Consider the following 21212-nt stretch of genomic DNA (forward strand, 5'->3'; position numbering starts at 1 on the left):
CCACCAAAGCACGGGTTGACTCCCCTTGGTCCAGAGATCCTTGTAGGCTCTGGATGCCAAGCCCAGCTTTCCTGCCTTCCTTGCCACCAAGGGACAAGTGAGGGGAAGCTTCCTGCCCCTGACATGGCTGCACTCCAGTCCCATCATGCACCATTTGGGCCTCGGGTCTGGTCACTTCTCCCTCTGCCCCTCATTTCCTCAACCTCAGGTGTGCCAGGCTCACATCAGCCAGAGCCAGCTCTTAGAACTGTTGAGTCTGCTCTCCAGATAACCACATTTCCCAGATGACCCTGATCCCACCTGGCTACCCAGAGGCCTGGTGCACACCCCCACCACCCTGATCAGGGGTTTGTGAGTCTATATGTGTATACATACACACAGACAAATAGAAACAATACAATTTTCCTCCCCAACTATATCTAATGTATTCATTCATTCGATACCACAGAATACTGTGAGCAGGTCCAGTGGCAACGCTGAGGAGACAGGAATTTCTGCCCCCCAGGAACTTCATCCCACAGTCCTGTCACTCCTGCCCCAACTAGGCATACAGTAGGTGCTCAGTAAACAGGAATGTCTCTTCTACTCCCATGGAAGATCCCAAGACATCCACCCCCCTAATCCCTCCGCCTCCTGTCCAATTTAAAATCTAGTCTCATGAAGGCCTCACCCTGAAATTTAAAAAGGGCCCCCTGCCTTGGCCTCTTGATAATCTCCAAATTACCACTCCATTTCTCAGCTCCACCAACAGCCCAAATGCCCCAGGAAATAAGCCCCCAGAGTGGGGGGCTGTCACAGCCTCTCCCCGCAGCTCCCCCTGGGGGGCCAACAGGAAGAGGGGGAGGGGTGTTTAAGCAACTGCCACACTGCAAATAAGTCAGCTGGAAGCCGGGGACCTTCTGCCGTTGCCCTATAGGGTTGGGCCCAGCAGAAGCCTCGGCCTGGGTCTCAGGTCGCCGGGCTTTGAGGAAGCCCTTTGTGCGTGTGTTTTAAATTACCTCTGCTTGTCTGATGAAGTGAGTAAAAAGGGCGCCGATTCAGGGCTTAGGATTCCTGAGTGAGCTAATACAGGATGCCTTTGGCTGAAAAAAAAAAAACTTCAGTCGGCTCCCTAAACTCCCCCCCTTTTAAGTTTAAAAAAGGGAATGAATGTTACCATTTTTGGACATGAGCGTTCTCCCTCAAGCCCAGCCCTAACCGCACTATCCAAAGGGACGCGCCATCCTGTCCCCCCCATTCCCAGATCTGCGGGGGGGGGGGGGGGGGATGAAATGAGGAGGGACCGGATGGGAGCGGACAGCCGGGGAGGGGGGAGAGGAGGGTGTTCAGGGTACGTGGCCGCCTGGGGCAAGAGCTCACAGGGCGGGCAGGAAGCAGAGGCAGGGTTGGGGCACCCTCCTCCCCCTCCCCACAAGAGTGGTTTCTGACCTCTTCCTGCCGCCGGCCACTGTGCCCAGGTCCCATCGCCAGCTCTGAGCCCAGCCCCCGTGGAGGGTGCGCACCCGGCACACCTCGTCTGGGACTCTTGGGGAAGGTGGCTGAGCAGGGGTTCCCCATTGACTGACCCCAAATATCTCAGTAAACAACCTCTTGCCCTGGAGCCCTTCAACTCAGATCAAGTTGCCCAAATTCGCCTTCTCCCGAGAATAAGCGGGGGTCGGACTGGCAGGACGCAGACGCAAAACCCCCATCTCCGCCGGCAGCTGAGTTAAGCAATAAAACGGTTGGTCGTCCTGACCCCGCCCCCACAGGGCCAGCTGGAGAACCCGCTTATGCCCCCCCCAGTTTCCTCAGCCCCAGCCCACTCCAGCAGGTCCACCTCCAGGCAGACCCGGAGGCGGCTGCCAACCCCTGCGGCGCCCGCTTTCCCCTCGGCCTGCGGGCTGGGGTTGGGAGGTGCAGAGTCGCGTGCAGCTCGCCTCCTGCAGGTACGGAGCCCAGGGTGGCCCAGGAAGCGCGCTGCCACCGCACGCCAGATGGAGAGGCGGCCAGGGGGCGGGGAAGGGAAGGGAAAATCGATCCGGAGCAAGCAGCCACCGCGCCACGGCTCAGCCCCAGCCTCCCAAGCACCGCCCTCCACCCCCTGCCCACGCGGGGACGGTGCGGCTGCAGCCGGGTGGCCTGAATCGCGGACCCCAAGGCAACCTGCCCGCCGGCGGCCCCACCTCCCCGCGCTCGGGCTCCGGCGTTCGCGGGCTCTGGGAAAGGGGCTCTCCCGCTTCCGCCCGCGCCTGTAACCCAACACCCCACCTCGCGGCAGCCGCGCATCCCCCGCCCCCGCTCGTGCGAGCCTGGAATCCGTTCCGAGCCGGGAGCGCGGCTAGCGGAGCGGGCCGGGCCGGGGTGCTACGGCGTGCTGGGGCTGCTGCTGACCTTTCTCTGCTGCTTTTCCCAGGCCGGGTCCAGGAGCAGGTCTCGATCCCAGTCCTCTTCGGGCTGCATGTAGTCGTTGGTTTGCTGGGAATCATAATGGTCCATGATGGTGCGCGCGTGCTACAAGCTGGATTTCTTCCTCCACCTTCTCTCGGGGCGGCGGTGGCGGCTGCTGCTCCTGCCCCGGCGTGGGGAGGGAGTCGGGCCGGACTGGGCTGGGCTGGCGGGGCCGGGCTCGCTCCCCTGCGCCCGGTTCCGCCGCGGCGCTGCTCGCGGTAGCTGCTGCTGGCGGCGGTGGCGGCGGCCGGCTGCTGGAGCTCGCGGACTGCCTGCCTGGGACCTAATCTCCACGCACAGTGAGCGAGGCGGACACACTCGCGCTGCGGGAGCAGAGGCGGGCGGGGGCGGGGGGAAGGGGCAGAGCCCTCCCGAGGTTCTCCATTGGCCAGGCCGAGTTGCCCAAACTTCCCCCCATCGCCTTTCATTGGGAATTCCTGGCATCCGTCAGCCGGGCCGCGGCGCATATAGGTGGACTGGGCGGCCCCCTCCCGGCGCGCACTCCCCCGCCCACTCCCCGGGTTCCCACTCCCCCGCCGCTCATGTGACACCGGCTTAAGCCGAACGGGACCGAAGCCGGGGGACGCCTCCCCGAGCTGTGGGACCGAGCGGCAGCGCGCCCCGGAGCCCCAGTCGCCGCCTGGGACTGGACACGCTCCCCGCCCGCGGGAAGGCGGCGAACTCCGGCGCGCCGGCCTTACTGCTCCCCCGACGCGCTCCAAACCCCAGGCGGCCCGCGGCTGGAGAAGGGACGCGAGGAAACCCGGAAAGCGTTTCATTTCTCCTTCCCAGGGTCCGCAGAGGTCAGCACCCAAGGAAAGGGGGCAGGGAATGCTGGAATGGAAAGGAATTTCCCGGGAATTTCTTGACCATCCCTCCCGCCTCCGCGCGGCCCCGCCCGTCGCGACCGGGCAGACCCCTGCCCTACGAGAGAGAGCCCGTATCTTGCCACTGAATGGCACTCGGGAGCCTCAGAGCTTTCCCGCCTCGCCACCGGCTCCTTTCTGGCCCGACCTCGGTCTCAGGGGACAGCTCTGCCTAGGGGCTTCCCGGGCAGCGCCTACGTCCCCCAACTTTCTGGGATCCTCTGTCCGTCCCCGCGGGCGGACGGGCCGGATCTACCCTCGTATACACCTGGGCAGCACCCTGAAAACTGGGACGGAGGGCCCTGAGTGGTTTACCCACTCCACGCCCCGCCCCCAACACACACACCTGACAAATGGGGAGACCGAGGCTCAAAGAGTTGGGTTCGAAAAGGGATTTAGCAGGTTTTCAGGACTCCACAGACTGACCTGTAACCTTAGGCCTGATAAACAAAGCCTTATTGTTATTGGAGGAGGAAAGAGGGCGGGATTGGCTAAACACCTCTCACTTCTTGGTGCCTGCCTGGGCTTCCTTCCCCAGGCCTAGTAAGGAGGGCCTAAACACACTGCCCCGGCTGTGACAGATACTGGGAAGAGGCAGCCCTGACCTCCTGGTGGGTTCCTCTGAGGGATCCCAGACCGAAGAACAGTAGGAGACCTCCGACAGGTCATGGGCATGGTGGGGCTTTTATGTTGGTGCCCTGAGGATTAGCTGAGCCAACTCAGGGACTCCAGCGTGTCACCCCAGAGGGGAGTGAAGGAGTTAGAAGAGTGCATTGCCAGGTAGGGCCATGAATTAGTATACGTGAAAGGCCACAGAGGGAAAAGGTGAAGTGCCTCCGACTCTCAGAACAGCTAGCTGATGCTGCTGTAAGCCGCTATCTGTTGCGCTGTCACTCCCTGTATCATTAGTCAACCTCACATTTCTGCAAGTGTTACCGGTCAGCGGCCAGCACTGTGCCTGCCACCAGCCCCTGGCTGAGGAAGCACTGCCTCGGAGCCAGAGAGGGTAGATTTATAGACTATTTTATAACCATTTCTGAACTATGGCTCTAAACCTAACATAGAGGGTATATCGTGCTGTAGCCATCCATTCACTCAATAAATATTTGCTGAGCACCGTCTGTGTGTCAGGGGATGTGCTAGATGTTATGTATATACAGATGAAAAAGACACAATTCCTTCCCCATGCAGCCCAGCCGAGACAGATACAGAAACAAAAATATACTGCAAGGAGACAGCTCTGACCACTGAGCCCAGCAGGGGAAGGGAGACTCCAGGTGGAACTTTTTGGAGTAGGTGAAATTCAAGGGAGCCTTGAAAACAAGAGTCAGCCAGATGAAGAGTGTGGGAGGTTATTCCAGGCAGAAGGAGCGGTGTGAGTTAGTACATGGGGGCAGGAAACTGCAGGGTATAAAAGGAATGCCTAACATTTCACTGCGGCTAGACTAGAAATCCAAGGCCAGGAGGGGCAAGAGATGGGGCTGTGGAGATGGGCAGCGGCCAGACCACGTAGGCCCGGTGCACCGTGTGAAGTGTGGATCTGAGGGGAATGAGGCTGCACAGAAGCTTTGAGAACCAGGTGCAAAGCAATTGCAATAATCCGGGTAGGAATGGCCCCTTAGTCCATTCTGCTGTAACAGAATCCCGTAGACTGGGTGGCTTCGACAAGAACGTTTATTTCTCAGGGTTCTGGAGGCTGGGAAGTCCAAGGTCAGATTCGGTGTGGTGAGAGCCCACATCCTGGCTCCTAGACAGCCATCTTCTGTGTCCTCATGTGGTGGTAGGAGCTCTGCCCTCATGACACCCACTCATCCTCCTAATACCGTCGCTCTGGGTGGGGGGGGCAGGATTTCAACATGTGAATTTGGGTGGGACATGAACTTCAGTCTCTTGCAAATGGAGAAGAGTGGATAGACAAGAAATACCTAGAAAATAAAACTGAGTGCCTCAGAGTTTCAGTGTGAGAACAGAGGAGTCTTTGCTGCTCTCGACCAATGTCCCATATGGAATAGACCATGAAATTTATCTATATTATCTTAGGTAAGTTCTACTATGAGATGAGGGCTGTCTCTGCCTGACAGAGAAAACCAACCAAAGCTCAGTGAGGTAGCTAACTAGCCCCATATACACGTAACACACATACATGTGACACCTAAACCCATGCTTTGGCCCCAGTGTTTCTCAACCCTAGGATAGTTTGACACCCTCCTTCCCAGGGGATATTTGGCAATATCTGGAGACACTTTCTAGTTGTCACAACTGGCGGGTCCCTACTGGCATGCAGTGGACAGAAGCTAAACATCTGTTAACAAGCAGGACAGGACAGTCTCCCCACAACAAAGAATGATCCAGACCAAAATATCAACAGTACTAGGGTTGAGAACCCCTGCCTTAGTTATTGGTTTCTAGTTTGGATGATCTGGTGAATGGTGGCAGTACGACCAACTGACAAAGAATTTCAGATTTGGGAATGGAATCCTGGATTGAATGCACGGAGCTTGAAGGGCTCGGAGAATGTTCAGATTCGGTGGTCCGGCAAGCAGGTGACCGCATGGCCCTGACCTCAGAGGAAACAGATCTGAGAGTCATCTGTGTACAGGTGGTATTGACTCCATGTGACCACCCATGAAGAATAACGAATGCCTAAGCGGGACTGGGAAGGGACCACGGCTGAACCAGGAGAAGCAGCACTTGGAAGGAAGTATAAAGAACAAGGTCCCCTGATGGAGACAGAGAGGAAGGGGTCAGCAGGAACACAGAGAGCCTGGCCCACTCTGTGTCATAAAAGTCAAAGGTGTGAAGTTTCAAAGTGAGGGGAGTCAGCAACATCAGATATATCAGGAAAATAAGGCTTAATGAAGTATTCTTTGCATGTGATCATTGAAAATTCACTGGTGTCCTTTGCCTGTGGAATTTCAATAATGTGGCCAAAGCTGTGACTTTAAAGAGACACTAGCCAGGACTAAAGGACAAAAGTGAATATAGAAGTCCCAGAGGGGGGTCCAAAGGAGGAATTTTTTTCTTTGAATAGGAGAAACTTGAGGAAGGATTCCGTTGAGAGGAAAGAGCTGAAAAGGCAAGCAAGTGAAAGGTGAGAGGTGGCACAGTTTTGAGGAGACAAGACCGTGTGGGTTCAAGGGTGCAGGCTGAAAAGATGGGCCCATAAAAAGGGCAAAGGGGGTGTGCCTGTCTGGCTCAGTCAGTAGACCATATGACTCTTGATCTTGGGGTTATGAGCTCAAGCCCCCCATTGGGAGGACAGAGTACTTATAACTAAAATCTTGGGGCACCTGGGTGGCTCAGTTGCTTAAGCGCCCGACTTCAGCTCAGGTCATGATCTCGCAGTTTGTGAGTTTGAGCCCCGCGTCGGGCTCTGGGCTGATGGCTCAGAGCCTGGAGCCTGCTTCAGATTCTGTGTCTCCCTCTCTCTCTGCCCCTCCCCTGCTCATTCTCTCTCTCTCTCTCTCCCTCCCTCTCTCTCTCTCAAAAATGAATACACATTACAATTTTTTTTAATAAAATCTTAAAAAAAAAAAAAAGAGGAAAAGGCCCTGGTGCTCTGAGTAGGGGGGTGGGGGATGAGGATGGGCGAGGGTGTCCAGAAGTGAATCTCAAGAGAGTACGGGAGTGGGTTGAAGCAATAACTGATGATCTTGGTCTTCTCAATAGGGAAGACCCCCTGCAAGGATGGACTGAAGGTGTGGAATTGACCGGTCTTTCCATCCAGGACTCACTGGTGGCCATCACACTGTGATACTAGTTCCATATAACGCCATCTCCCACAGAGAAAACAGAATTATTAACCATGCTGATTTTTTACAGATACTAAGGTATATGCGTGTTTCTAACATCCATTCTTTTCCTTCAGTCAGGGTATAATGTACAGTAAAATGCATTCCCCAAGGGTGCTAATCTTCAGCATACAGCTCAGTGAAATGTCTCCTGGGTCTACACCCATGAAACTACTACCCAGCTCGAGATAAAACATTCTCAGCACCTCAGGTTTTCTCATGCCCCTTCCCAATCTATACCCCTGATCCACGTAGGAAGCCATTATTCTGACTTCCTACCGCCAGTGATTGTTCTCACTCGTTTTTGCACTTGATATACATGGAATCATACAGTGTGTATGCTTTGGTTTCTGGATTTTTCACGCGATTTCATGTCTGTGAGATTTGTGTGTGTGCTGTGTATTGTATCCATAGCTCATTTGTTTTTGTTTTTTTTCTGGTTTTGCTGTGTAGTATTTCACTGTATAAGTATATCCCAAGTAATGTATCCACTCTCTTATTGACGGGCACTTGCCTCGTTTATAGTTTGGAGCTACCATACGTAAGCTGCCATGAACATTTCTATGTGTGTTTTTGGTGACCATATGCATTCATTCTCTTGGGTATACACCTAGGAATGGATTGGGTCATAGGGTGGGTCTATATTTCATTTTAGTAGCTATTGCCAAAACACTTTTTCAAATTGACGGTAACAGTTGAATTTCCAGCAGCAAGGTCCAAGGAATTCAGTCATTCCACATCCTCTGACTACAAGCTATTGTCAATTTTTTTTTAAATTTTAGCCATTATGGTGGGTGAAGAGTGGTCTCTTTTTATGGGTTTAATCTTGCCATAGGCTTATCAACCTTTTGAATAAAAAACTTCCATTCTTGGGGCGCCTGGGTGGTGCAGTCGGTTAAGCATCCGACTTCAGCCAGGTCACGATCTCGCCGTCCGTGAGTTCGAGCCCCGCGTCGGGCTCTGGGCTGATGGCTCAGAGCCTGGAGCCTGTTTCCGATTCTGTGTCTCCCTCTCTCTCTGTCCCTCCCCCGTTCATGCTCTGTCTCTCTCTGTTCCAAAAATAAATAAACGTTGAAAAAAAAATTAAAAAAAAAAACAAAAAAAAAAAACAAAAAAACTTCCATTCTTGCTGCCATTAATAGCAATTGATTCTTAATGTATTAGCTCCTTGAGATAAGGAGACAATGGCATGTGTATTGTATCGATTTCACCAAATTTAATTCATTCAACAAATATTTAGCAAGCAATTGCTCTATGCCCTGCACCGTGCTGGAGAATAAAGATGCAAGAATGGTCATGTCCCTCTTAGAATAGACAGTAGATGCTTAATAAATATTCCATGAATAATTGTTTTTCGAGGCTATTCAGCCCCTAGTAGGAGCTGTTTTGTTTTGGACTTGTTTTGGTGGGAAGCCATGGCCATTTCATGTGACTTTTCAATTAAAAGTTTAAGAAAAAAAACAGATTTTTTTTGAGAGAGAGAGAGAGAGAATGGGGGAGAGAGAGAGAGAGAGAGAGAGAGGGATCAGGGGAGGGGCAAAGGGAGAGAAAGAATCCCAAGCAGGCTCCTTGCTGTCAGCCTAGAGCCCGACTCGGGGCTCAAACTCACCAACCGTGAGATCATGACCTGAGCCAAAATCAAAAGTTGGACGCTTAACCGACTAGGTCACCCAGGTGCCCCCCAAAAAGCTCTTTAAAAACAAAACAAAATCCCTGGGGTCATGTGGGCAGCCAAAATGGAGTGAGGTAAGATCATGAAGGAAAATTGGAGGATTTATCTGGGAAGCAGTCCTGACTCCTCTCTTTCCAGAGGCTCAGCCTCTTTTGCTCCTTTTCCATTCATTCTCTGCATTTCTCTAGGTGCGATGACAAAGGAACCAAGATCGAGGCCAGAATTCTTGCCATTCTTGCCATTCACTGCCATGGCCAGTGGCCATGAACTGAGGCTCAAGAAGTTTGCTCAAGTCATGGCAGGGCAGACAACATTGATGCCCTTTCAGGCACCAGTCAGGCCTTTCCCTGGATGGGAGATCTCCTGACTCAGCAGCAACAGGCTCTGAGACTAGCCGAATCCACCACCAGCACTACAGACAACTGTTTCTGCCCCAATCTAGTCGGTAATGAGTCACCCAGAAAGCCATAAGTGCTTTGCTCTTGAAAGAACCTAGGTCTGGAGTAGGTGACCCAATTTCCTTGGAAAGAAGAAATCATGTCTATGAGTTCTGGGAGTACTTATTGGGCACCTACTCTGTGCCAGGCAGAATTCTAGGAGACCCGCAGGAGAGCCCTATTCCTCCCAAACCTTCTGGACTAGCTGCGACCAAACAATGGGCTTCCGCCTCTAGAATTCATCATCCTAGAATCCATCAGATACTTACTGACAGGCTGAGAGAATAGAAACGAATTGGACTGCCACGTGAGGTGACATAAACAATGTAGAGTACCAGCCCAGTGCCTGACATGCACCAGGCCACCTAGATGCTCAGCAGTTTCTTTTTCCTGCCCTACTATGTGTCATTCATTGGCCGTGCAAGTCCCCATGAGGAAACACAAAAAAAGCAGCATCTGCAAGATTCTGGAAAGTAAAAGCTCTGTGGACCTCCCAGCCCAGAGTTCCGGGGATTTCCTTCAGCGTGTCCCAAATCTCTAACCTTACACCCTAATGGTCATGGGTTCCTTACTGGCTCTTCCTAAGAGAACTAAGGACAGTAGTATTTGCAGAAGGCTAAAAGGAGGGAGGGAACTCACCATGGTTTCTTGGGTTTCTGGCTCCATAGGTCAGAGATCTCAGTTGCATTGCCGGTCCCAACAGCAGTCTAATTTATGCACGCCTTTGTCACTGAATTCCCATAGACACCATTTACAGTTGTCTCTCTAATATATATCATATATTATAGCGTTCTCTGTTGTGCTTCTTTGTCCCCATGTTATTTCCTATTGTCACACTGTGGTTTCATCCCTCTTCCTTCCCCCACACAGGGCCTAGAACACCATAGGTGCTCCAGTTCAATCTTTGCTGAATGAAACAATGCGTTAGGCAAATTCCATCTCGGTGCCTCAGTTTCCCTCATCAACCTGTAGGAGGCCCTGGAAGTCCAGTCCTTTGCCATAGCCTGTGTAAGCCTTTCCTAAGTCTTCTGACCACCCGAGGAGCCAGTCCTGGAGACACGGACGTGGCCATCTAGCTCACATCCCTCAGCCAGCAGCTCCCAGCCCTCACCAGGCCTACCTCTTCACCACCAGGGAAAGGTCGTTTGCCTCTAGGCCAGCTCCTGCCCCTCCCACTACACGCGGCTCAGGGGAGGAGAGAACACAGTTTCCCTCTAGCAGAATCTCTAGTAAAGGACAGGCCTAGAGCACGCAGCAGTTTGTTTCCATGCTCTGCCTCATTCTCAGGTCTTAGGTGCCAAGTGATGGAACATCTGGCCTCTCTGGTGCCCTCTTTTTCATCTTTTGGCATATATCTTTACCCCAAATTCCAACGTTTATTTATTTTTTTGGGACAGAGAGAGACAGAGCATGAACGGGGGAGGGGCAGAGAGAGAGGGAGACACAGAATCGGAAACAGGCTCCAGGCTCTGAGCCATCAGCCCAGAGCCCGACGCGGGGCTTGAACTCCCGGACCGCGAGATCGTGACCTGGCTGAAGTCGGATGCTTAACCGACTGCGCCACCCAGGCGCCCCTACCCCAAATTCCAGAGGAAATCCAGGCAGGACCCTCAGAAGTCTTCACTTCCGATTATTACCCTGAGATGGGTTCTGTGAGCAAGAGATAGTCATGCCTGCTAGCTGCCAAACCTGAGTCCTCCAAGGAGGGCTGCGAGCTCCCCCAGCTACCTCTAGTTTCCAGCAAATCACAGCTGGGAAATTCCTGTTGAGTAACACATGCCCCTGCCCCGTTTTAGGAGCTGGCAGGCAGAATCCAGGCCGGGGGGGGGGGGGGGGGGGGGGGGGAACGCGTTGCAGGGAAGTCTGATTAACCTCAGCTTCCCTCTCTTAGCAACTGGGGTCCCACTGGTCTCCCACAGAAGCTGAGCCCCAGAGGCCTGCCCAGGGCGCTTCCTAGAAATGAGAGAAAAATCTTCTGGCAGCAAGGTAACCTCAGAAGAAGACTTGGGGCCAGGAGACCTGTGCCCCCCGCCGCCCCCCCCCCCCCCCCGGCTTTGGTTTATTCACCTGCAAAGTAAGAGGGCTGGACTCACCAGATGGTGGTTAAGCCCTGAGCCTTACCCTAAGAACATCTTTCTCAGGCTCCTTCTCTATATTGCAATGACAAGTGGGTTTGAGTCCAATCTTGAATATAAACAAATTCCTCTAGGGGCGCCTGGGTGGCTCAATTGGTTAAGCGTCTGACTCTTGATTTTGGCTCAGGTCATGGTCTCACGGTTGTGGGATCCATCAACTGAGCCCCCGCGTCGGTCTGCGCACTGAGTGTGGAGCCTGCTTGGGATTCTCCTTCTCCCTCTCCCTCTGCCCCTCTCCTGCTCACTCTCCCTCTCTCTCTTTCTTTCAAAATAAATAAATTGACAAAAAAATAAGCAAGTTCCTCTATAAAAGATACAGCGTCTCACAAAGTTACTTAATTTTTGTTTTAATGTTCCTTAAATATATACAAACGGAAAACTAGGTACACACTTGTTAAGGTTTTAGGTTTACAATTAACATAGAATAAAAACAAGCTTACAAATTCCCATCTAAAAGAAACTATAAAAGCAGTAAGACTCACCTTAGCCGCTTTAATTAAAATTTGACTGTTGCTATTTGCCCAAATGAAACTGCTCCTCCCAGCATGACTGAAGTTCTGGCGGTGACAGAGTAGGTGGCCCTTTTGCCTTCAGGACGCCTGTCTTCCCGCATGCCTTCCTGTGACTCTGTTCTACTGTCTCTGAACTGCTGCATCAGGGCATCACTTAACCCTTGGAGGGAACACACCATTATGCATTAAGTTCCCTTCTCCTGTGTTCTCATTAGCATTCCACAATTAAAGGTGTTTCCTTTTTTTTTTTTTTTTTTAAGTTCTTTTTTAATCTTTTTGCCAACAAGATCCTTCTCTCAAGTTTCAATGTCCTGGGGTGGGGGGGTGGGTAAAATAGGAATTAAGAAGTACATGCTTCTAGTTATAAAATAAACAAATCACAGGGACGAAAAGTACAGCATAGGGAATATAGTCAATAATACTATAATAACTCTGTGTGGTGACAGTAACTACACTTATGGTTAAGTATATAGTAATATATATAATTGTTGAAATGCTATGTTGTATACCTGAAATGAGCATAATATTATATGTAAACTATACTTCAATTAATTTTTTTTTTAATTTTGGGGCACCTGGCTGGCTCAGTCAGTAGGGCATGTGACTCTTGTTTTCTTGTTTTTGTTTTTGTTTTTTTTCCCCACCCTGAGCATGTGACTCTTGATCTCAGGGTCATGAGTTTGAGCCCCACGTTGGGGGTAGAATTTACTTTAAAATTTTTTTTTTAATTTAAAAAGTTTCAGGGTGCCTGGGTGGCTCAGTCAGTTAGGCATCCAACTTCTGCTCAAGTCATGATCTCAAGGTTCGTGAGTTTGAGCCCCACATCAGGCTCTGGGCTGACAGTGTGGAATCTGGACCCTGCTTCAGATTCTGTGTCTCCCTCTCTTCTCTCTGCCCCTCCCCTGCTCTAGCGCTCTCTCTCTCTCTCTCTCTCTCTCAAAAATAAGTAAACATTTAAAAAAATTAAAATATCTTTAAAACAAAATCTCACTGTCCTTACCTTCAAGAGAAGGAGAATCACCTTGATTCTACCTACTTCACAGGATGACTGTGAACATTCATTCATTCATCCTATCATCATTTATCTAGTACAGAGGGTGTAGCAGTGACCAGAATGGACAAGCTCCTTCCCTGTGGAGCTGCCATTCCAATAGGAGAGACTGATAATAGGAGAAATGAGGAAAATAATAGGATAATATTAAGGAAAAAATTAAGCAGGGATGGGAACAGAGTATGGGGATCCAATATATGGGTTTTCTGACATCACCAAGCAATTCTCTGATACCAACTGGGTGCCCAACAATTCAACTCCATTCTGACACTGTCTACCTGGTGACAGCATCTGGTCCCCCCAGTTAAGTGCCCAGGCCTGCAAGATTTCAGATGCCAATCGCACCTCTGCTTCAGGCTGACTGGCTATAGATCCCAGGCTCCCACAGCTCCCTCCATGGGGTTGACTGATTTGCCAGAGTGGCTCACAAAGTTCAGAGAAATGTTTTACTTATTAGATGACTGGCTTATTATAAAAGGATATAATCCAGGAAGAGCCAGATGGAAGAGATGCCTAGGGCAAGGTATGGGGACAGGGTGCCATTCTCCTAGGTTCTCCACATGTTCACTAACCCAGAAACTTTCCAAACACCATCTTTTTTGGGGTCTTTTATGGGGGACTCATTACATGACTGATTAAATCATTGCCTGCTGGCAATTGATCCAATCCCCAACCCTTCTCCTCTCTCAGAAGGTCAGGGAGGTGGAACTGAAGGTTCTAAGCCTTCCACCACATGGTTGGCTCTCCTGGCAACCAGCCCCCACTCCTAGGTGCTTTCTAAAAGGCACCCCATGGGGCGCCTGGGTGGCTCAGTCGGTTAAACAGCCGACTTCAGCTCAGGTCATGATCTCGCGGTCCGTGAGTTCGAGCCCCGTGCCGGGCTCTGTGCTGACAGCTCAGAGCCTGGAGCCTGTTTCAGATTCTGTGTCTCCTTCTCTCTCTGACCCTCCCCCGTTCATGCTCTGTCTCTCTCTGTCTCAAAAATAAATAAACGTTAAAAAATAAAAATAAAAAATAAATAAATAAAAGGCACCCCATTAACACAAACTCTGGTGTTATTGAAAAGGGTTCGTTGTGAATATCAAGACACCTTCCTTGCTCTTATCACATAGGAAGTTCCAAGGGTACGAAGAGCTTTGTGCCAGAAATGGGGACAAAGACCAAATATATATTTGTTCTTATAAATCACAATATCTCGGGGGAGAAGTAGAGGGAGGTTACATTTTTAAAATGGCATGTTCTGGGGAGGCTTCATAGAGTAGGTAACATTTAAGACCTAAGCGAGTTGGAGGAAGCTAAAGCATTTGAGGAACAGCCAGGAGGTCAGGTGTCTATTTTGGAATAACACACAGCAGCGCGAGTGTGTGTGTGTGTGTGTGTGTGTGTGTGTGTGTGCGCACGCGCGTGCACACACACACGGAAAAACACAAGGCAAACCTGGATATATAGTAGATACCATTGTTTCACTGCCCAGCAACCATTTCCCCTCCTGGCAACTCTGCGGTGATACTCCTCTGGGGAGGCACCTCCCCTGTCCCTGGTCTCCCCTGCTGGTAGGATGACCCCACCCCTAACCACCAGGGCTGGGCAAATGATGGGCCGGACCAATCAGAACAAAACAATTGGTTTAGGCCTCGGCGTGGGACCCAATCAGAATGAATAACACACAGTGGCATTGCGGGCACCCTTGGGAGAGAGCCACAGTCTTTTCCCCCTGGAGATCCAAGTAGTAAAGATGAGAGGAGCCTGGTGCTTTCCGGAGCCACCCACTTGAAACCTGAGAAAAAAGCCAGTGCAGAGGAAGATCACAGGGATGAATCCTGGAGACATATTTTGATCCCCTGTATCAAGCTGTATCTACTTCTGAACTTCCCAGTTTATGTGCACCAATTAATTCCCTGTTTTGCTGCATAAGCTGGTGTGTCAGTTATCTATTGCTGCGCAGTAATTTGCTGCAAGACGTGGTCACTAAAAAGAACATCTATTACCTCACAGTTTCTCTAGGTCAGGGATTTGGGAGTGCTCGAAGCTGCGTGATCCTGGTTCAGGGTCTCTCGTAGGCTTTCAGGCGGGGTGGTAGCAAGGACTCTGAAGGCCTGGCTGGGCCTGAAGGATGTGCTTTCACAGTGGTTCACCCCATGGCTGTTGGCAGGAGCCCTCAGTTCCCTGTCACGCGGGTTCTGCATAGGCTGGGTGAGTGTCCTCACAACATGGCTGCTGACGTCCCCTGAGGGAGAGACATCCAAGAGAGCAAGTGAGGCGCGCCCTTTATAAGCTCGTCCCTGAAGTTAACTCTGAAGTGTTACTACCTCAAGCCCACGCTCAAGGGGAGGGAAGCAGGCCCCTCCTCTTGAAGGGAGGAAGATCAAAGAATTTGTGGACATATCTGAAAACCACCACACCTGGCTTAACCTTGATGTTCTGTCACTCGCAACCACTAGAGTTCTGACAGTTATTCAGGAGTTTGTCACAATTGTATTATGGCTGTTACAACATGGCTCTTGGCAAAAGCAACAACAACCAAAAAAACCCAGCCGCCTATAACGTGCTAACAACCTACATCTTATAAATGCCAATTCGATCCTGTCCTAGGTAAGCTCAAAAACCTCCAATGGCCGTCGTGGTCCAAAAGTTCAAATTTCTTGAGGGGGTCCAACTGGCTCAGTCGGTAGAGCATGAGACTCTTTTTTTTTTTATTTTTATTTTTTTATTTTTATTTTTGGGACAGAGAGAGACAGAGCATGAACGGGGGAGGGGCAGAGAGAGAGGGAGACACAGAATCGGAAACAAGCTCCAGGCTCTGAGCCATCAGCCCAGAGCCTGACGCGGGGCTCGAACTCACGGACCGCAAGATCGTGACCTGGCTGAAGTCGGACGCTTAACCGACTGCGCCACCCAGGCGCCCCGAGCATGAGACTCTTAATCTCAGGGTTGTGGGTTCGAGCCCCATGTTGGGTGTAGAGATTACTTAAAAAAAAAATCTTAAAACTAAAGTTCAAATTTCTTTACATCGGGCACATGGCCACCACAGCTTGCTCCCCGCGCCCTCCCTACCACCCTCCTAAAACCTCCCTGCTTCAGACCCTCCTAGCTGCTTGCTTTTCTCTGAATATGCCATATTTCCACATCTCCGTGCCCTTGTCCATGCTGTTCTAGCTTCTCCATGTAAAGCTCTGCTCAAAACCCGATTCCTATGTCACCTCTTCTGTGAAGACTTCTCTGACTTCACCCCAAAACTGATGATACTACTGAGCTTCAGGCCCTTCATATTTATTGTGTCCAAATCCATAACCCTGAATTTATGTGCTATTTATATTATCCCCATATACAAATGAGGGCCCAGTATACAGACCCGGGGTCCTCTAAAAAGGGTGAGGAGCTTCCTTGCAGGCATCGGGCCGGTGAGCAACACAGCATATGTTGGCACACCCTGTTAGTTATTCCTTCCTCTTCCGCTCCTAGACACTGTGGTCGTGTATACTGTGTATAGTTATCCATGAATCTGGCTCCCCTGACAGATCAAGAACTTCCTGGGGGCCTGGCCCTCATCTTGTATGGCCACCTTTCATGGAGCACTCTCTGCATTAATGTTGCATGGTTAATGTTGCCCATTTTCCAGATGAGGAAATCAAGGCTCAGAAGGATTAAAGGACCAAGGTCTGAGGCCGGACTGCATGCCCTCATCCCCTACATGCGACAGTACTTGAGATGTACTAGGTAGGTGCTCAGTATGCATGTTGGAAGGCCTGACTGGAGTGAATGAGAACTGGGTGGCCCCAGCTTCCCCATCCCCCACCGTGTCCGTGTCTGTGTCCGTGTCCGTGTCCGTGTCCGTGTCCGGCTGGAGGCTTCAAGGCTGCTGTTTACTTGCAGGTTGGGAGCAGGGGAAGGAGCTGCAGGCAGGTAGAGTGGAAATACTCCAACCAGAAGCCAAGGGCCCCAGCTTCTGGTCCTGGCTCAGCCTCCATCTAACTGGGTGACCTTGGGCGGGTCTGCAATGCCAGGTAGCATTTGAGATGACTCCAGATAAAAGGGGCAGCCCAGGCCCCTGTGGATCCTCAGGAGGCTGGAACCCTGGGGTGGGGGGGCCCTAGTTCTAGTGACCACGAGGGGGCCTCTGCCCTGAACCGGGCAAGCACCCCACTCCCTGCCAGGACTCTACCCCGAGTCCTCACCAAAGAAGCAGAGATGAGCTTTCACTCCGTGTGCCTTACCTCGAATGTGCTCAGGTTAAATTTTAGCTGCCATCCTTGCCTGGCGCACAGAGGAGATTAACTCCATCTGGAGTTTCTCACAGGCCCCCCGCCGCCCGCCCAGCCAGCTGAAACGTGTCTGGATCCACAACAAATTTCATCAGCTCGTTTCCGCCTCCAACCCTCACTAAATGGATTAGGCAACAGGAGCCCCAGGGTTGACCTTTGCAGCATCCATTGTCGTGGCTGTTATTGTAGACAGAAATAATAGCCAGGATAATAATTCGTGGTTAATGGTCCTTTAACCAGAGGGCTGGAGGGCTCTGGGAACATTACTTCATGGCCCTCTTGGCATGCCTCCCACAAGCCTTTTCTTCAATCCCTCTTTCATGCTCCCATCTCTGGAAAGCCTTCCTCCACATTCCCTAACTTCATTGCGGTACAGCTTATGCCCCTGCTCCCGGGTTCCGGCCTTGAGGAGAAGCCTCGTGGAGAACACAGTCCAGGCCTCAAAGATCTTCTTGTCGCCCACCTCGGGGCACCATCCTGGACATATTCCCCTTCACTGACCTGTTCCTCTGTCTGCTCAGAAGGAAGAAAAATCGATGTGTCGAAGTGTTTTCGGATAGGGATGGGAAAAAACCCAAAAAACCAAAAATACAATCTTGTAGTTGGTATGCGGCTTTGCTGTGGTTGTTGGTAACCCCCTGTTCCTGGTTGGCCAGAGGCTAAGTTATCTGCAAGTACAAGCTGTTCTTGCAGAATTATTACCATAATGTGCATATAAATTTGGCTGTTGGGTGTTGCTATTGGTTTCTTTCCTCTCCTTTGTTCTTCCTTTCTTTCCACCATCTAAAAGTCAGAATGCATTTGCTGTAGCACAAGAATTACCCAGCCTGTGGCCAAGAAGAAGTTAATCTACCCCCTAGACTTTGGGAAAACACAGCAGGTCAAAATGGATGGGCCCCCATCAAACACCTTTCCCTCAGTTGTTTTGGAAATAAACCTGCAGGCCCGAGGAGATTATCTGGAGTGAGAAAGGAATGTGTAAAGAGGCGGGGAAAGAAATGGAGATTAGAAAGACACAGTCTCCGGGAAATACAGCCTTCTCTCCAAAACAATGATGTGGCTTGACAACCAAATGGGATCATGTGGGTTCTGAAATATTTCCAACTGTTTAAAAAGGAAGTGACAGCGAAGGCCAGCAAGTGTGTTTTAACTCCCCCAGGAATATCGACTCGCCTTGTGAAAGAAGCAGATACCACGCAGATCCTGGATCCAGTTCCAGATACTTGCTGGCCCAAATGGGGCAGAGAAATGGAGGCGGGGCTTCCACGGAGGCGGGGTGAGCTGAAGCCTGCACAGACGTGGAGAGAGGAGGGAAGGAGGCCGGCAGAGCTGGAGTGAGTGGGATCCAGACCGTGCTGCTAGAGAGGGCAGGGCACCTGACTGGGTGCTGGTGGTCGTGACTCTGAAACTTTTCTCCGTCTGTGAAATGGGGATATTAGTAGTATCTGGAAGGCAAGGACATTGGCGCCAGGGTCTCCAGAGAAAGAGAACCAATAGGATGTATACAGAGAGAAAGAGATTTATTATAAGGAACTGTCTCACCTGATTGTAGAAGCGGGCAAGTCCCAAGATCCTCAGGGCACATGGGGGCTAAGCAGAGTCAGAACCCAGGAGTACCTGAGTATTTTTCACACCCAGCTTTCCAGCATTGCAGACAGCACATCCCCCACAGATACCTTTGACACAACGAATTCAGCATTGTTGGGGGCGACAGGTAACACCTTCCAAACGGGGCATACTGCAAAGACTGCTGCTCCCTTGTTGTCCCTGCTGGGACCCCAAGCTCAAGGAACCCTTGTGAGTCAAGGAGAGTGGACGTGTCCAGAGGAAGCAAGAAGCAGTTGGGCAGTGGCTTGAAGTCCAGCTCCGGGACATGTGACACCTTGGGCTAGTTATGGAGCTTCTCTGGGTTTAAATCCTCCTCCTCTCACAGTGGTTCTCAACCCTGTGTACAAGTCACTTGATAAACTTCAAAAAAAACCAACTATGCTTTTATCCATCGGACTGATGGATAAAACCAGACTCTCTGGGCATTGTAGGTTAGAGATGCCCCCGGTGATTCTAAAGTGTGTGTCCATCTTTTCTAATCTGCCTGGGTTACAACCAGATAACCAAGTATGTTAGGATATAGTGGGGTGTGGAGAGTGGTGGTGATGAGGCTGAGTCTTTGTGGTTCCAGCATTCACACTGGAGCCACAGAAGCAAATTACAAGGAGGCAAATTTTAGTCCAGACAAGAAAGAAATTTCTAACCTCTTCTGAAATTGCCTTCATGACCAGACTATGAACCCCACAAGATGATCAGTCTTGTGCAAATTTATGCTGAACATGCCTAATTTTGCCAAGTTGGATGAATTACCCAGATTAGTAGACTTTGCTCCAAATAGCTTTTGGCTGTTTCAAAAAATCAAGTTCATTCCCAAGAGTTATTGCAGGGCCACTTACTACAAGTTCCTTAACCTCTCTGAGTGTCCCTGCCTTCCTCCCAAGGACAGTTGGGATGGTTGTCCACACACCTCGCTGTGGGGAGATTTCAAGAGCATCACGAAGGCATGTGAAAGTTTCTGATTCCTGTGGCTGAACCTGAATGACAGCGAATCCTCATACCATCAGTGAGGACCTGAAAGGACAGCATTTGTTCCAACTTCCGAACATCACTCTAACTCTGGAGTGGGGAGCTTTGGGCCAGGGTTTGAATCCCAGCTTTATCACCTAGTAGTCACATGACTTCATCTCTCTAAACCTCAGTTTTCTCATCTGTTAATGGGACTGTGAGGGTCAAATGAGAAATACCCATAAGGCTCTTAGCCCAGAGCCTAACATTTGTAAATGCTCCATAAATGTTGACACCTTACTATTATTATCACCTTGGATGTCGATCTGAAGCCCGCCCAGGTGACCGTGTTGAAGGGGACAACGTTTACTTGGATGTGTAAGTCTGGAATGTTCATTATGAAAGCCATCCCACTACGCTGTGGTTACAGCTCATGGATACGTTTGTTGACTTCCATTCAAAATCAAGTCTCAGGTCCTTGGCTCAGGAGCTCCGCTCCCGTAGAGCGCGCCTGGGCGTGAGAACAGAAGCCAAGGCAAGTGTTTGCTTTGGAACAAAGAAGGGACAAGGATGGATTTCTGGAGGCGTTCGCCATTTCAGAGCAAGGAGTCATCTGTTTCTCATAAGATGGAGTGCAGGCAGCAGAATCCATTTTTCTGAACTCTCTAGGATAGCTCATTACTAGTCTGGCCACAGCTCCTGTGGGCCAGGAGAGTGGCTGAAGTAGGACGGGCCCCACCACAGCCAGGCCTAGACTTTGCAAATGGACTTGAATTTCTTTTGAGTCTTTAAAGTTTTTGCTAAAAGCAGTTGCAAATGGCTCGCATCCTCTCCTCCGTAGCTAGATTGGGGGGGGGAGGGGTTGTCGGTGGGGAAGGTATCCAGGTGAGCAGTCCTGAGTCACTGGCCCTGGAAGATCCTGCCATAGCACTGATTTAAATTCCTAAGAAGGCTTTAACCTCTCAGGTCCCTCACTGTGGGATTCAAGAGATTGCTCTCCTGGGGCCGCAGAAAGCATCAGCCTGGCTGCAGAAAGTGCTGTGTAGAGCCATGCCTCAGACAGAGGCAGCCATCTTTTTTTTTTTTTTTTAATCTATGAAATTTATTGTCAAATTGGTTTCCATACAACACCCAGTGCTCATCCCAAAAGATGCCCTCTTCAATGCCCAACACCTACCCTTCCCTCCCTCCCACCCCCCCATCAACCCTCGGTTTGTTCTCAGTTTTTAAGAGTCTCTTATGCTTTGGCTCTCTCCCACTCTAACCTCAATTTTTTTTTCCTTCCCCTCCCCCATGGGTTTCTGTTAAGTTTCTCAGGATCCACATAAGAGTGAAACCATATGGTATCTGTCTTTCTCTGTATGGCTTATTTCACTTAGCATCACACACTCCAGTTCCACCCACATTGCTACAAAGGGCCATATTTCATTCTTTCTCATTGCCACGTAGTACTCCATTGTGTATATAAACCACAATTTCTTTATCCATTCACCAGTTGATGGA

At 50.6% G+C, this 21212-nt stretch overlaps 1 protein-coding gene and 1 long non-coding RNA gene across 8 annotated transcripts in view; one reads left to right on the top strand and one right to left on the bottom strand.

Annotated features, from left to right (window-relative positions):
* Positions 1–2748, bottom strand: part of ACTN1 (actinin alpha 1) — a 100912-nt gene extending 98164 nt beyond the window's left edge. For 2 of the 3 annotated variants that reach the window (XM_045451391.1, XM_045451390.1), the window contains exon 1: positions 2374–2748. In XM_045451391.1, coding sequence (XP_045307347.1) covers positions 2374–2478 — 105 coding nt within the window. In that variant the 5' untranslated portion in view covers positions 2479–2748. The remainder of the gene's footprint in view (positions 1–2373) is intronic. The other variant, XM_045451387.1, reaches the window with a different exon arrangement.
* Positions 1603–9983, top strand: LOC123584044. Of its 5 annotated transcripts, none has more exons than XR_006705137.1 (4): positions 1603–1928; positions 6328–6387; positions 6966–7126; positions 8948–9983. It is a non-coding gene; the product is annotated as an uncharacterized LOC123584044 (long non-coding RNA). The 5 variants fall into 5 exon arrangements; XR_006705136.1 differs by lacking the exon at positions 1603–1928 and adding an exon at positions 3121–3233; XR_006705135.1 differs by lacking the exon at positions 6328–6387 and having other exon boundaries at positions 1607–1928.
* The last annotated feature ends 11229 nt before the right edge of the window (positions 9984–21212 follow it).

This window comes from Leopardus geoffroyi, chromosome B3 (assembly GCF_018350155.1).
Source record: "Leopardus geoffroyi isolate Oge1 chromosome B3, O.geoffroyi_Oge1_pat1.0, whole genome shotgun sequence".
Lineage (NCBI taxonomy): Eukaryota > Metazoa > Chordata > Mammalia > Carnivora > Felidae > Leopardus > Leopardus geoffroyi.